We start from the raw sequence: 14,453 nt of genomic DNA on the forward strand, positions 1-14,453 counted from the left end.
TCCTCTCCCTGCGCATGCACAGCAAGAAGGCTACAAGCCAGGAAGAGACCCACTACCATTAACTGGTCCTACCAGGCTTCCTAGCGTCAGAACTGTGAGAAAAGTGACTTCTGCTGTTTAAGCCGTGTAGTCCATGGTATTTTGTTATTGCAGTATAAGCTGACTAATACAACTGGGAAGACACAAAGAAATGATGAGATTCTCTTTGCCATTCTGATGCCTGCTAAAAAATCCCGATAAAGCTATCTTTAGGAAACAATGGAAAACCCAATGTTTCAAACTTATCTATGTTTTTTCCTGAAAGTTTTTAATAAATTAGAGTGGTGTTATGATAGTACAGATGCTCCTTCACTTACGATGGGTTTAAGTCGAAAACTGTAAGTCAAAACGCATTTAATACTTTGATAAACCCATCATAAAATCAAAAATCCTAAGTTGAATCACTGTAAGCAGGGACTATATCACCTTAATGAGGTGAGACTGATATGATGAAATAGTAATCAAGGCCTATCCTGATGCTGAATGTAGGTTTTAAAACGGTTTTAATGGTAATTTTGATGTGCTTTTTTCCTTTAGGTGATGGAATCAGGATAACCACAGCAGCCCAAGGAACACTTTCCTGATTATTCTATCCCAGGAAATAAACATCCTCCTGTGAAACAATATTTACCAAGTGAGCAGCAGATGTCATGGGCCGGCAGGTGCAAGCACAGTGGTGAACAAAATAGACTTAGCGCCATCCTCATAGATCTTACAGTCTAGAGGCGGAGAGGGATATTGAATAAAATAGTGATAGATACATACAAAGACTACAAGGATCTAAGTCAGTTTGAGGAGGGAGCCGTGGTACTGAAGGGCCTCTGTGAGAAGGCAACATCTGAAGTGAAACTGAAAGGGTGAGCTGCAAGTGCTCAGGCCAGGGGCTGGGGAAGGGAGGCACTCTAGAGAGAAGAGAGATGAGGGAGAGGGAGTCCAGCGGCTTCTGGAAACATAGGCAGGGTCTTTTACCCCACGAATTTTTTATTTTATCCCAAGTACAATGGAAATCAATTACAAGATGTGAGCCAGTGACACAACGGAATAGGATTACATGATCATTCTTTTTTTTTGAGACAGGGTCTCACTCTTGCGCAGGTTGGAGTGCAGTGATGCTCCAACCATTGTATTATGACCATTGTAATACGATGATCACTCCTGACATTGGTGGAGGATGAAGGAATGAAAGGGGCCAGAATGTGTGTAGGGGGAGGGAAAGCCAGTGAGGCCGTGCTCTTTCTGCTGGAGTAAAGATGCCCGTAAATATGTGATCTGAGTAAAGGGGACCTGGACAGGGCTGTTGGCCATGGTGATACAGTGCTGTGGACAGATGAAATATTTCTGAGGTAGAATTGGCAGCTTTGGCGGCAGGACTTGGTGACAGGTTCTGAGGAGGTCAAGGAAGGTGTCAAGAATTGCTCCCAACTAGGTTCCTGGCAGGAGCCACTGGGTGGACAGAGGTGCTGTTTATTGAGATGGGGAACCCTGGAAGAATGTTTGGTGGGAGGGAATAAAAGGCCCACTGGAAACATCAGGGAGGCAGATGGCTGTGCAGGTCTGCAGCACAAGAGAGGCCCAGCCCCCAATCTGTAATGCTTGCTCATTTGGACCAAAGTGTATACAGTTTTTTTCTGTTACCTCATGAATGTGTTTGTGTTTTAACTTCTATTATCATTTAGTTTCTCACTGTTTAGGCTATCAGCTCCCTGGATGCAGGGGCTTACAGAAGTTTAACATAACCGGCATTGTGCTTTGTGAAAGCACTCAAACTTTGCTAAATAAAATTATTTCTAATAAAAAATTACATAACTTCATCTCAATAGTAGGCACCTTTTAAAAATATTGAATAGTATCTGTGAAGAGAGATCTTTCACTTTTTCTTTCCTGTTGTGTAAGAACCGTATCTCGTATCTTTTCAAATTTACTTTTTGATACAGAGGTCTTGTTCTGTCGCCCAGGCTGGAGTGCAGTGGCGTGATCACAGCTCACTGCAGCCTCAAACTCTTGGGTTCAAGGGATTACTGCATCTCAGCTTCCTAAGTAGGTAAGCCCACAGGCATGAGCCACTACACCTGGCTAATTTTTTTTTTTTTGTAGAGTCAGAGTTTTGCTATGTTGCCCAGGCTGGTCTTAAACTCCTGGGCTCAGGTGATCCTCCTGCCTCAGACTCCCAAAAGTGCTGGGATTATAGGTGTGAGCCACCGTGCCCCACTCTTTTAAAAAACATTTAGTGGCAACTCACTTGTACAACACTTGCAATTAGTAGAATGTTGGCGGAAAATAAAGAAGACATTCCAAAAGAAATCAAAATAGATGTTGCAAAATTCATGTGCTTATAACACCTTCTATACGTTTTAACCATTTATTTTAATTGTTTATTTTATTTTTGAAGATGATTAGAAGCAGCAATCAGAAAAGGGAGAGCAGCCCGAAGTGGCAGATGATTAAAAATCAAACAACAAATAACCATTTGAGTAATCTAGTAATGATCCAGCAATCATTCTGTACATGGACAACAATCTTACATACCTTAACAGTGCCTTCGGGGCACCATGGCATTACATTTGGGGTGAGCCATTAATTTATAATGGAACTATAAATTACATCTGAGGGTGATAATTCCAATTATTATATTCTGTTTAAGAAGGCAGAGGGGGTATAATATTCTTTAAATACTTATGCATAATAATAATGTGTCTATGAGATGCAGGACATTGGGGGATGAGGGGGAAAAATAGGCCAGACAAGAATTCTTTCCCCAAGAAATATTATGGGGCTAATAGCAAAGACAGTACAGATCTATATTATACGAGCATAAGGTGAAATGCCATAGAATGGTACAGATACAGTTACTGGGAATACACAGGAGAGAAGAAATTATCATTAGCTGATGGGATCAAGTGCCTTTCTTTAAAAAATGGCACAGGAATTGGGTTTTAAGAGACAGGGCCTGCAAGGCTGGAGCAAGAGGAGCAAAGCACTGAGTAACGTTGTCCGGAGCTTTCTGTGAGGGCAGAAATGGAAATGTTCAATGCAGCAGCCACTAGCCACATGTAGGTCCTGAGTAGTTGAAATGTGGCTAATGTGACTGAGGAGCTCAATTTTTAAAACAATTTATTTCATTTTAATTATTTTAAATTTAAGCAGCCATATATGGATAGTGGACAGTACAGGTAGAGTATGCATAATTTCCTTCATTTAAAAAAGTTCTGGTGCTTTGGTAAAGTGATTTATTTAATCTTGATGTATTTCCAGGTTGGATTATTCATAATATCTCAGACAAATGTTCATTTTCTTCTCAAAGCTACCACAGACACATCCCACTACAGTATGTTAATTTACTGCATTGCTGGCTGGGTCACCTACCATAAGCTTTCACGTACTGCATCTTGGCTATTAGCCAGTGTGTGGCAGAACTGGAAATGTGGCCCCCCAAGTCTGTAACTCCTCCCCACTCCCTTGACACTCATGGTTGAACCACACAATGACAGGAGCCCAGGTCCCCAGGTCACTTCTTGGAGGACAGCTGTCTAGGATAGTTGTCCTGCCCACACTGGACTATGTTTTGAGCAAGAAATGCACTTTGAATGGTTAAAACACTGTGATTGGGGGTTGTCTGTTAGGGCAGTTTTAGTCAAAGTAATCAACACATAACTCAATTTTCTTTCTGTAGTATCTTATTTTTCACCATTACAGAGTCCTTTATAGCAAATATCATTTTTTCCTCTTAAAATCCATTTGCCTATAATAAATATGGAACATAACTAGCTAGTAGCTTTAGAATTATGATTCATTTATCTCAATAATGACTCAGGTTAAAACATTTATCTGAATTAAATCATCTCAATTTATTTGATTTTTTTCCTGAAAATTCATAATTATCAATTCTTCAGTAGTCATGTGAGAGTGGTTTGTAATACTCTTCTTAGTTGTAGATCCAGAAATTAAAAGCTCATGTATGTTGAGTGCAATTAGAGAATGTTTGAAGCCGTTTGTAGACAAGTTAAAAGTTGAGATTTCCTATTGCTGCTTTGACAAAAGAAACTAGTCTAAGGAGAATTTTCTATTTTGAATTTGTTCAGGGGAATTCATGACATTTATTGCTGTTCTCTCATACAGGAGAAAATAATTAAATATTCCAACCACAAACACTGGCTGGTATTTATCAAAAAGCTTATATAAGCATCAACAAAGCTGTGAGATGATATGCTTTATTATCCAAACAATTCTCTGCGTGATGACAACTATTCACAGGTGGTCAGCAGTTAGAACTTTTTCCTCTTTTAAATTTCCAAAAGGTATTGCTAAATTTTCTTGTTAAGGCATTCCATCAATTCTTGAATCCTACAATGTTTGCTAATAAAGGCTGTTTTCCCCTCATAATAATTTCAGCCAACTAGCACTGTCAACAATTACAAGATTCTAAAACATCCCAATATAAGGAAGTAAGCAAGCAAGCAACTACTTGAGAAGCAGAGTGGCCTTCCAAGCCCTGAGAGTAGACACATATCAGACATATGAGAGCCCAAGCTTGTGTCTATGTGATTAAAAAATTAAATGAACCCAAATTTATCCCTCCTTCATTACCCAGAAACTTATAATTCAGACATTAAAAAAATTCTAAAGGTTGCTCTTTCAAACAACCCAAAAACAAGTTTTCCAAAAATGAGTAGAAAACCACTGTTGATATAAAATATGATAAATATTTTTAATCAGTGTCCTTTAAAACATGAGGTATAAACTATTGGGGATATTATTAATAGTCATTTATATATTTGTCTCTTTTGACAAAACAGCACAGATCTAATTTGACTCCAGGGTATCTTAGAGTAAAAAGTTAACTAAAAGTATCTGAACAACTGCTGCCATCTCAATCAACTTCCATGGATTAATGTAAACGATGCAGGACCCAATACTTAAAAGCAGATGAAGTTAACCAGGAGCTTGTCCCAAAGTTAAATTCTACAAATCTGATGAGCTAAACATTGTTGTTCATCTGCAGGCAGGATCAGTGACATACTGAATTTTGGGAGTTCAGTTTTGCAAAGAGAACCAAGTTATTTTTATATGAGTCCAAATTTTGAAAGTGCCTATCATTTTTATTTTTTCCATTCTAATTAAATCCAGATCTAATCCTTTCAATGTCACTAACTTTGAGGCAGCAAATCGCCCTTAATGTCTATATACGTTATTTTAGCTTCAACCCTATCTATTAGATGAGTAGAATCTATTAAATGAGTAGAAATATTTAGTCTGTTGAGATATAAAGCAAAACCCAGTTCAGTGCAACTACAGAGAGACATTAATTTTATCATCCGATTATTTCTGTGGAGTGTTTTAAAGTTTCTCACCTCTACCTCTTTATATCAATGAATTTAACAAAACAATAAGATACATAATACTTGTATTTTGTAAATATATGCAGGATTTTTAAAATTTAAATTTTAAATAGAAGGAAAAAGAAATATGAAAAAAGCAAGAAGAGAGATGAGAAACTGGCATTAACGAGGCATCTTATAAAATCACTATTAGGTATTGTTTCTCCTCATTGTACAAACGAGGAAGTTAAAGCTCAGAGTAGTAAGCTTGTCCAGGATCACAAACCTGGTAAATGGTGAATGTAGGATTTGAATTCAAGTATTTCTCACTCCAGGGTCTATGCTGCTTTGCCATTATACTATTGCACCTGTATAAATCGAAAGCATGGTCAGAATTGTTATGGAAAGAATCTGTACATTATGTAATTGTCTCAATTCTATTTTGTGGTTCCTGTTGATGATTCCCTTACCCTGTTTTTATATTTTTAATCCTCGCTTTCTATGTGTCTTAATCCCATTGCTGTTGTGACATCTTTTTATTTCTCCTATTCTGTTTTCCTCTACTTTCCTAGTTTTTCAAGTACACAAAAATGTTTTAAATTTATAGTATTATTAGGAGCTTGACACTTGAACTTGACTTAAATGATAGATAATTCTCAAACTTTTAAAAAATTAATGATTTAAGAAATTTAAGTTTCCTTCAATGAGTCTCCAGAAATGTGTTCTCAAAATTCCACTGGCATTGATTTTTATAAAAATCGACAGTAAGACATGCTGTGCACAAGCAGAGGCAACTCCATTGTTTGGTTCCTAGCAACAGCTATTTATACTTCATTGTGTGTCATTTATTTCGACCTAGGAGTTCTTCCTACCCATACACAAAAGTAGTTCAACTCCAGCAAGTCTAACTCTTGTTTCTTCTTCTTATCTTTTAGAAGAAGCTCAAAGCACTACTTAGGCCAATTAAGTGTACATTTACTCTCTGGGTCTCTACAAGACAGGCAAGAGCGAACAGGGAGGCGAGGAGGTGGCTGATGGCAGCAGCTGAAAAAGGGTTGTTGTGGGTTTTTCTGCTTCCCAAAGATGACTAGGAAACCAATTTTGAAATTAAACAAGCATTGAGAAGAGTGACCCTCATGTCTCAAATTCAGGAAAACTTACTCTCTGTAGACCCTGAATTTCTTCAACACTGGCTACGGGAAGGTAAGCTGTGTACCAGTCTTGCCATGCTTCCGTATGCCAGGACAGAGGACAGCAATGCCCACACATTTGGCTCTTTCCTTAAATCAATCAGTGAGGTGCCTGTGCAGTGTTTACTAACAATAATAATCGACCGTATTTATTCTCAAGCTTATTCTTTGCTTGCTTTGTTACAAAACAAAATGAAGCTATGCAATGTGCTTTTTAAAACAAAAACGATGCTATGCGCATTACAACCAATTAACCTATCATTGTAGGATTTAAGAGCTAGCTACCTTCCTGGTTTTAAACAGTAAAAATCATAAGCATCTTAACTGAAAAAATGAATTTTGCTGGAATTATGTGTTTGGAAACCTAAAAGAAGCAGTGTTCTCACTAACATAGAAAAGGAAATGGCCTCTCCGAAAAGAGAGAGGGAAGAGGAAAAAAAGGAAGAAAATATACAAAATGAACCTGAGAGGATTTTACTAAAATGAGGACAGGCTGTACAAGTACCCTTACTGTATTAATTACTGCAAAAGCCCTACAATTCCATCAGCTAATGAATCTTTAGTAACAGCTACCCAGAACAGCATTAAGCTTTCATTTCAAAGAACTTAGAACGTGTAAGGTACATGAGTGAACAGAGAGAGCAGACACACGGCATGGTAACAGACAGACATGCTCAGTTGGCTGACCAGAATATGAATTTGGCAGTTTTGCCCCTGTCCACAGACAGACTGACCTTCCTTGAGACTTTTCTGGTTGCTCCCCTCAAGGCATTCCTTTTCTTTTAATGGTTCAAAATCCCCAGCAGTTAAAATCTCTGGGAAGCCCTGTTGCTGCTTCTTGGAGCTATCGATCATGGTGAGAGGCTTCTGGAGACAGGCAGCATCAAGCAGGAGAAAAGCTTAATTTGCAGAAGAGCGAAGTGTGGTGCTCAGAACACTCTGGTCCCTGGGTCCCTGGTTGCTCCCCACAATACCCCAATCACTGGCCAATTATGTCTTTAAGCAGCTGAAGGCAGCCATTACCCTTTAGTTCCCAGCTTGACCTGCAAATACACTCATGCCGCTGGAAGCCCTTAACTCTCTCCCACATCGGGAGGCAGAGCCACACAGGCACGATTCTAAAATCCCACCCCTTTTCCCAGCCAGCCCCCTTTCCCTTGCCATTCCAGCTTCCCCCGCGCTGGGGACTTCAATCTGCAGTTTGATGGTCCGAATCATCTGACAAACACTGAGTCAAGCAGTTAAAAATAAATCTTCTAGTTGTTAAAAGAGAAGACTTTGCTGATACCTAAGAAGACAAATTGCTGCCTGTGGTCTCTCTCCCGCTCTCTATAAACACAGCCACAGGCTGTGGAAATACTTTATACTGGCCAGACAAGCACATCCATTACTCATTAAGTTCTCCAGCTACACAAACGGCAGTCTAGGGCATCTGAAGGAAGCGGCTCTTATCTCCGCAGAGGCACACACTGAATAAACATGCTACCAGCATATGTGAATGAAGACAGAGTCATTTCACTACCAAAGTTCTTTTGTGGTGTGCTTTGTGCTGCATATGGCTCTTCCTGGCAAAGCCGATGCTCTTTGTAATAGGGAAATGTACTGTAATTGCAGCTTTCTTCCTTTGGCAATTCAGACTCAAGCAGTAGTTTTCCTTAGTGCCACTAGTCGGCTGGGAGAGTTAACATCGCCATGATTTTTTTTTAAGGAAAATTCTCCTCCCATGCATTAAAAGTGGCAACACTGAGAGCTTCTACTTCATACCAGAGTAAACCAACGACCAGCCCAAGTTTAATTTTACATGAGCTATCAAGGATGGGCACCTCTCCTGCAAGTCACAGGCTGCTGTTCACTGCGTATAGGGACACTGCTGGCAGGAAATCTCTAGATACAGGAATTCCAGGCAAATGTGGAGATAAGCCTGTCTCCAAATACTCCAGATATATATCTCTGTAGCCAAAATAATCTGATTTTTTTTAAATGGTTCAAAGTGTGTTCCTTTGCAAAGAGTTTCCATAAAACCCATCAGAGGTTATAAGAGCAGTAGACTGTGAATACTGTTACATGAGGTTCTGTTTTGTCCACTTTAAAAAAAATTTTTTTAAATAACTTCTAGCAGAGTGCTTGGAATATTAGGTGTTCTCAATAAACATTTGCAGCATGGTTGAGTGAATGAATTAAAGCAGAAGACAGTGTATCAGGAAAACTTCCTTTAATAATACCCAGAATTCTAAAGAAGTCCTGGGTCAATAACTAAGAGTCACTAATTTTAGATGAGCAACTAAATAAGTTCTCTAAAGGAAGCACATTTTCTCTTTAAAAGAAAATATACAGACACATTTTAATCGTGCACCTGATGAAACCCTCCTGTGGGATAAAGGCTTACATGTTTACAGACAGAAAAATCAATATTCTTTCCACCACTTAAACACAGGTGGGACTGGATGAAGTATTCTCTCCTTTGTCCCTGATTCCAAGGCTGGTATGCACTAAACCCATATTGTTCCAGAAAGATTGCTATCTATCCTTTTTCAGCATCTCACAGGACATGCTTCTTGTCAACTGAAATTCCTTCTGAAGCAATTTAAGTTCATTCTTGGCAGTCCAAACCTTAGCAGGAACAAATATTGACAAGCTTATCACACTCTCAAAAATGCCCTCAAACGTTCTGTTACTATCTCTGACCCCAACGCTTGTATTCTTCTAAAGAAACTACTCCTGCACTTTTAAAGGAGTAATAAAAATAACCATAGTTCTTTGAGGACATTCTTTAGGTGGGTCGCTTAATTAGATGTTTTGCAAAGTTCATCTAATTTAACCCTCCACAATCCGTGTGGTCGCTATGATTATTTGTGTACGTTATAGACATTTTATATGCCAAGGCTCAAGTCACAAAGCTTGTAAGTAGCAGGTATGGAATTTAACCAGTCTTAGTTCTCCAAAGCCCAAGTCTGTCTGTGGCCTTGCCCTGCTTTCTCTCTTCTAGAATATGCTCCAGTTCCAGGTTTTAATTTCATCTTGAGACAGGGTTAACAGCAGAAGCCATGACTTTGATGGTCCCCTAGTAATTCTACTCCTGGTGAGAGAAAAGCAAGCCAACATAATCATACTAAAATGATTTTATGAAAGCATTTTAATTACTCATGAAATAATAATAGCAGCCAACTTTATTTAGTGCTCACTGTATGCTACAGACTATATTATCTCATTTATCCTACTGCAAGACTTGTGAGTTCAACATTATTTTCCCGATCTATACATGGGAAAATGCAGGCTTAAAAAAATCAGCGGTGGGTCACGCCTATAATCCCAGCATTTTGGTAGGCCAAGGTGGGCGAATGACTTGAGGTCATGAGTTTGAGACCAGCCTGGCCAACATGGCAAACCCCCATCTCTACTAAAGATACAAAAATTAGCTGGACATGGTAGCACATACCTATAATCCCAGCTGCTCGGCTGACGCAAAACAATCGCTTGAACCCAGGAGGCAGAGGTTACAGTGAGCTGAGACTGTGCCACTGCACTACAGCCTGGGCCACAGAGTGAGACTCCATCTCAAAAAAAGAAAATCAAATACTTTGTCAGAGGTGGCATATCTTGTAAGCGGTGGCCAGGATTCCAAAGCAAGCAGCTTGGCTCCAGGGCCTACATGCTTAATTACTTTGCAAAAACAATAAACTCCAACATTTTTTTTTTTTTTTTTAAATTTCAGGATGTTGCTTTTAAATTCTGAAAAATGCCCAACTGTTTTTAGGCCACAAGCCTATAAATCTGAGTAGATGCACAACTACACCAGCCACTTTAAAATTCTTTACCATATCTGTGTGTGTATGTATCTTCAGTGTGTGTTAAATGGGTTTTTAAAAAGCTATCTTTTAAGAAACCTCTGCATGCTTATTTTTATATCTAATAGATATCAAAATCCCAACAAGAAAACACATTATTCTGCTATAGGTTTATATCAAAAGTTGTGTCTTTGTAGTTCTCAAAGAAAGTAATTTCTCTAGTGGTGAACGCGCCTGAAAGAACATTTAGTTATTTAAAAATTTTTTTTGAAATAATTTTGAATTTACAGAGCATTTCCCCCAGAATCATCTCTGAATAGGTTCTAACATGATACTTCTTTACCCTAAGTGTTCTGGTGTGTAATTCCTACAAACAAGGATATTCTCTTACAGAACCAAAATATTGCTTAGTCAGTATAGATATATCAAATTAACATTGATAAGAAAAAAAGCAAACACATAAAAAGAGGAAACAAATTAACACTGATATATCCGCATTCAAGTTCCACCAATTGTCCCAACAATATCATGTATAGTAAAAGGATCCAAACCAGGATCACATATGGCATTGAGTTCTTAAGTCTCTTTAGTTTTTGTCCATCTCTAACATTCTCTCAGTCTTTCTTCACTTATCTTTCCTTGAATTTTGATGATTACAGGCCAGTTATTTTGTAGTATTATCCTCAATTTGAGTCTGTCTGTTGTGTCCTTATGAAGGTTCTGGTAATGCATTTTCAACAGGAATACCCCAGAAATAATGATGCAATATTTGCATCCTATCAGATAATACACAAATTCAAGTATATTCAGTAATTGTCTCAAAACTGATTATGTTTATTTTGACATCTTGGTACTGGCCAGATTTCTCCATGGCGAAATTATTCTTTTTGTATATAATTATTCTGTAGGAAGGTGCTTTGAGAACAAGTCATTGGTGTACTTGGCTAAATTATTTATCACTATGATGGTTGCCAAATGGTGAATTTGAAAACTCCATCATTCCCTCTTCATTTATTAGTGGCACATCCTGCTATAAGAAAAAAAAAATTCTCTTCACATGGTTTATGTTCCCTATTTACAGTCTCCTATTTCATGCAATAGCTTATAATCTGTGACTTTCATTATTTATTTTGATGCCCAAATTGTCCCAGATTTGGCTAGTGGGAACTCCCACGGTTCCTTACTGTCACAATTCTATCATTCTTTGAGCAGTTTCTTATCTTCTTACTCCCTGGCACAAGATGTCCCAGGCTCATCTTGTACTTTTTCCCTGCCTTGTTTAGAACCCAAGGTCTGAATGCTAGGTGTGCTCACTGCTGCAAGGGTGTCGCTGTTCCCAGGCCTTCTCTGCAGACAGAGCTGGGGAACATGTCTGAGTTTATATGTATATGGATGCATACACACACATCTACATAACATGTATATCTCTATATATGAATGGATATAAATATACATCTATATTTAAGTACATATGTCTGTATTTATTTATAGGTATTGAAAACCATGAGTTCATTCCAGTGCCTCCAATTCCATTCCAGTGCCACAGGTTCACTTTTTTTTTTTTTTTCTGTATTTGTGGCCCCTTCTCCTACAGGGAGAAACCTGTCTCCCATAGCTTCTGCCACTCCACTCATGGACACCCTGTATACATCACCACTGCCACTGCCGTGGCTAAAACTGTGCAGAAGCCTCTTCACCCTACACTGGCCTGCCTCCCCCTCTCCCACAGGGCAGCTGCCCAGCTCAGCCCCACACAATGCCTTTTGGGATGAATTAGGGACAGATGGAGGAGACCTGCAGTATCCCTCAGTAGGAGAAGCCCACACCACTGTCACCTGAATTGCTTTCCAGTAGGTTTGCCCTTGTTCCTTACTATACATGGTACATCATCTTCACTGTCATTTGGCTCTAATGTCACGAGTGACATTTAACTTCAAATAATATGTGATGAAAGTCACTTCTGCTATGATAAATCTGCTTCCACAGTGTGTGTTTGTATGCACACTGAAAAAGAGCTGTTTTAGTATGAAAGAGATGACCATAAATCAAGTCCATTTTCCCACCACCCCAAGCAGATATTTAATAAGTGTGAGAAAAACTGTATGGCTTAGAGAATAGGAACAATCCAAGAAAGTCTTCAGGGAATCAGAATACAAACAAATGCAGCTCAAGGGACTTACACAAAAACTTGGCAGAGTTAATACATGCATATAAAACTACTGATAAAAAGAGTATTGCTGTGATGATACTGTACTTCACTATGAAAAAACCTGATAATATTTTCAACTAGGCAATGTTTCACAATGTAAAAACATTCAAGAGTAATGAATAAAATAATTAGTAACAAATGCAAAGAGACGGGGAAATACTGAGGCATACTTTTCTGGTAGCATTCTTGACATAAAGATTGAGTAAAGATGACCTTTTCTTTTCATTATCTGTGTCTCAGTTCTTGGTAATAGATCCTCAGCAGCTATTCACTCAAGTGAATAATAGTAAACTTTGCAACTTCCTTCGCAAAGGCTGAGTCAGAGTATTACAAAATCTACACAGATAATGAGATTGGATGTATTAAGGAAGGAAAATTTCAGTCTAGGGTACACGTAAATTTTTTTTCCTGTTACCATATTTTTAGTAAAATACATATTTGATCCATGTTTTTCTTCCTTTTAACTTTATAAACACCACCGTAAAATACTATACCTTTAGATCGTTACTAAATGGTTACGGTAAATTCCAACTATTAATTTAAAATGTTTTTTTTTTTTTTTTTTTAAACAAAGGACAATTAAAGAGTGTTATCTCTCAAATCAGATAGCATGTATTAAAAGTTCTTTACAGTTATCACTTTTAAAATATATATTGAAAAAGTCCTTCATTTTATCACTTTAAAAATATATACTGAATATACAGTACTTCAGATGTAAACAGATTAGCAAATTAGCCCCTATGAAAACCGCTGTTTCATAAGGAAGGATACATTTTTCTGACCTTTCTAGGGTAATAAGATTTTGAAGGAAAACATCCATGTTTCACAGTTAAGTACTGCAGCAGAATTGAACACCACAACAGGGCAAAACAGTCTGATCATTGGTTTGTCATTTGTGCTTGTTGTCCCCCACCCCGGAACAGACCGGCACACTAGCACATGCGGCACCTCCCTCCCCGCCAGGTTTGCTTCACCCTCTCTGAGGACATGAAAGGCAGTGAAGGTTTTTCAGGGTTGGAATTTCCCCATGCATGGTCTCATGACTGGCCTGTGCTCAGACTGAGGGAGAGTGCTGTGTGGGACAAGGGAATGGCAGCACGGGCAGAGGACAGCTTGCGTGGCTCCTCAGGCAGCCGTTCACATGGTGGCAGCAGTGTACAACACAAATGGCGGCAGTGTGCAACACAAGCGTTCTGACTACACTTGTGTAAGAGACTGGGGCCATTTGTCTCTTCCTGCTCAAATCGTTAGCATGAGTAATCAAGAAATGACAGAACACTTCTTTATCTAAGTTTATCAACTTAGAAAAAGTCATTCAAATCCTTTCTCCATTTCTAAGCTTTGCAGTTACTTATATAAATACAACTGGCTACCAGATTTACAACAAAGAGCTTTCCTCAGATGATATGATCAGTCTTCCTCAAATTCTGAGATAACTTCCCTAGCTATGGATATTTGAAAGACTTTTAATGTCATTTCATCACCTCATTGATACAAATATGTCTAGACCTCATTAATGTAACCCACTGAGGGCCAATGTGCATTTATTAAGATCATTCTATGCACTGGGGACATGCTAGGTGTATGTGGGACACAATCTCTGTCTCTTAAAGAATATAGTCTATACCTTTTAACAATTTCTGACTGCCACTTTCCCCTCTTTTCCATTCTTTTGCTTTTATTAGAATGTTCTTTATACCAGTGCTTCTGTAATTATCTGTGGTTAAGAGAAATATTTTAAAATTTCCAATCTACTGTAGATCAATATGTGGTCCCACCATGCATTGCTAGTACACTGGGTCACGTTAGTTTGGTAATAACCAGACTAATTTGCACTCTGTTGAACAAGAGGAATCCACTAATCAAGCACTTGAGCGTCTCACCAGTGTTGTGCTGCCGTCAAAGTTTCTAAATA

General features: G+C 38.5%; 1 protein-coding gene across 4 annotated transcripts in view; it reads right to left on the reverse strand.

Moving 5' to 3' along the window:
• MKL2 (MKL/myocardin-like 2) overlaps positions 1-14,453 on the reverse strand; it is a 196,330-nt gene that overhangs the window by 82,308 nt on the left and 99,569 nt on the right. The window contains exon 1 of one of the 4 annotated variants that reach the window (XM_011983668.1): positions 7,279-7,597. The exons of the other annotated variants lie outside the window; for them this stretch is intronic. Coding sequence (XP_011839058.1) covers positions 7,279-7,399 — 121 coding nt within the window. The 5' untranslated portion in view covers positions 7,400-7,597. Of the gene's footprint in view, positions 1-7,278; positions 7,598-14,453 lie in introns of those variants that run through there. 4 annotated transcript variants of the gene reach the window in all.

Source organism: Mandrillus leucophaeus, unplaced genomic scaffold (genome assembly GCF_000951045.1).
Source record: "Mandrillus leucophaeus isolate KB7577 unplaced genomic scaffold, Mleu.le_1.0 Scaffold253, whole genome shotgun sequence".
NCBI lineage: Eukaryota > Metazoa > Chordata > Mammalia > Primates > Cercopithecidae > Mandrillus > Mandrillus leucophaeus.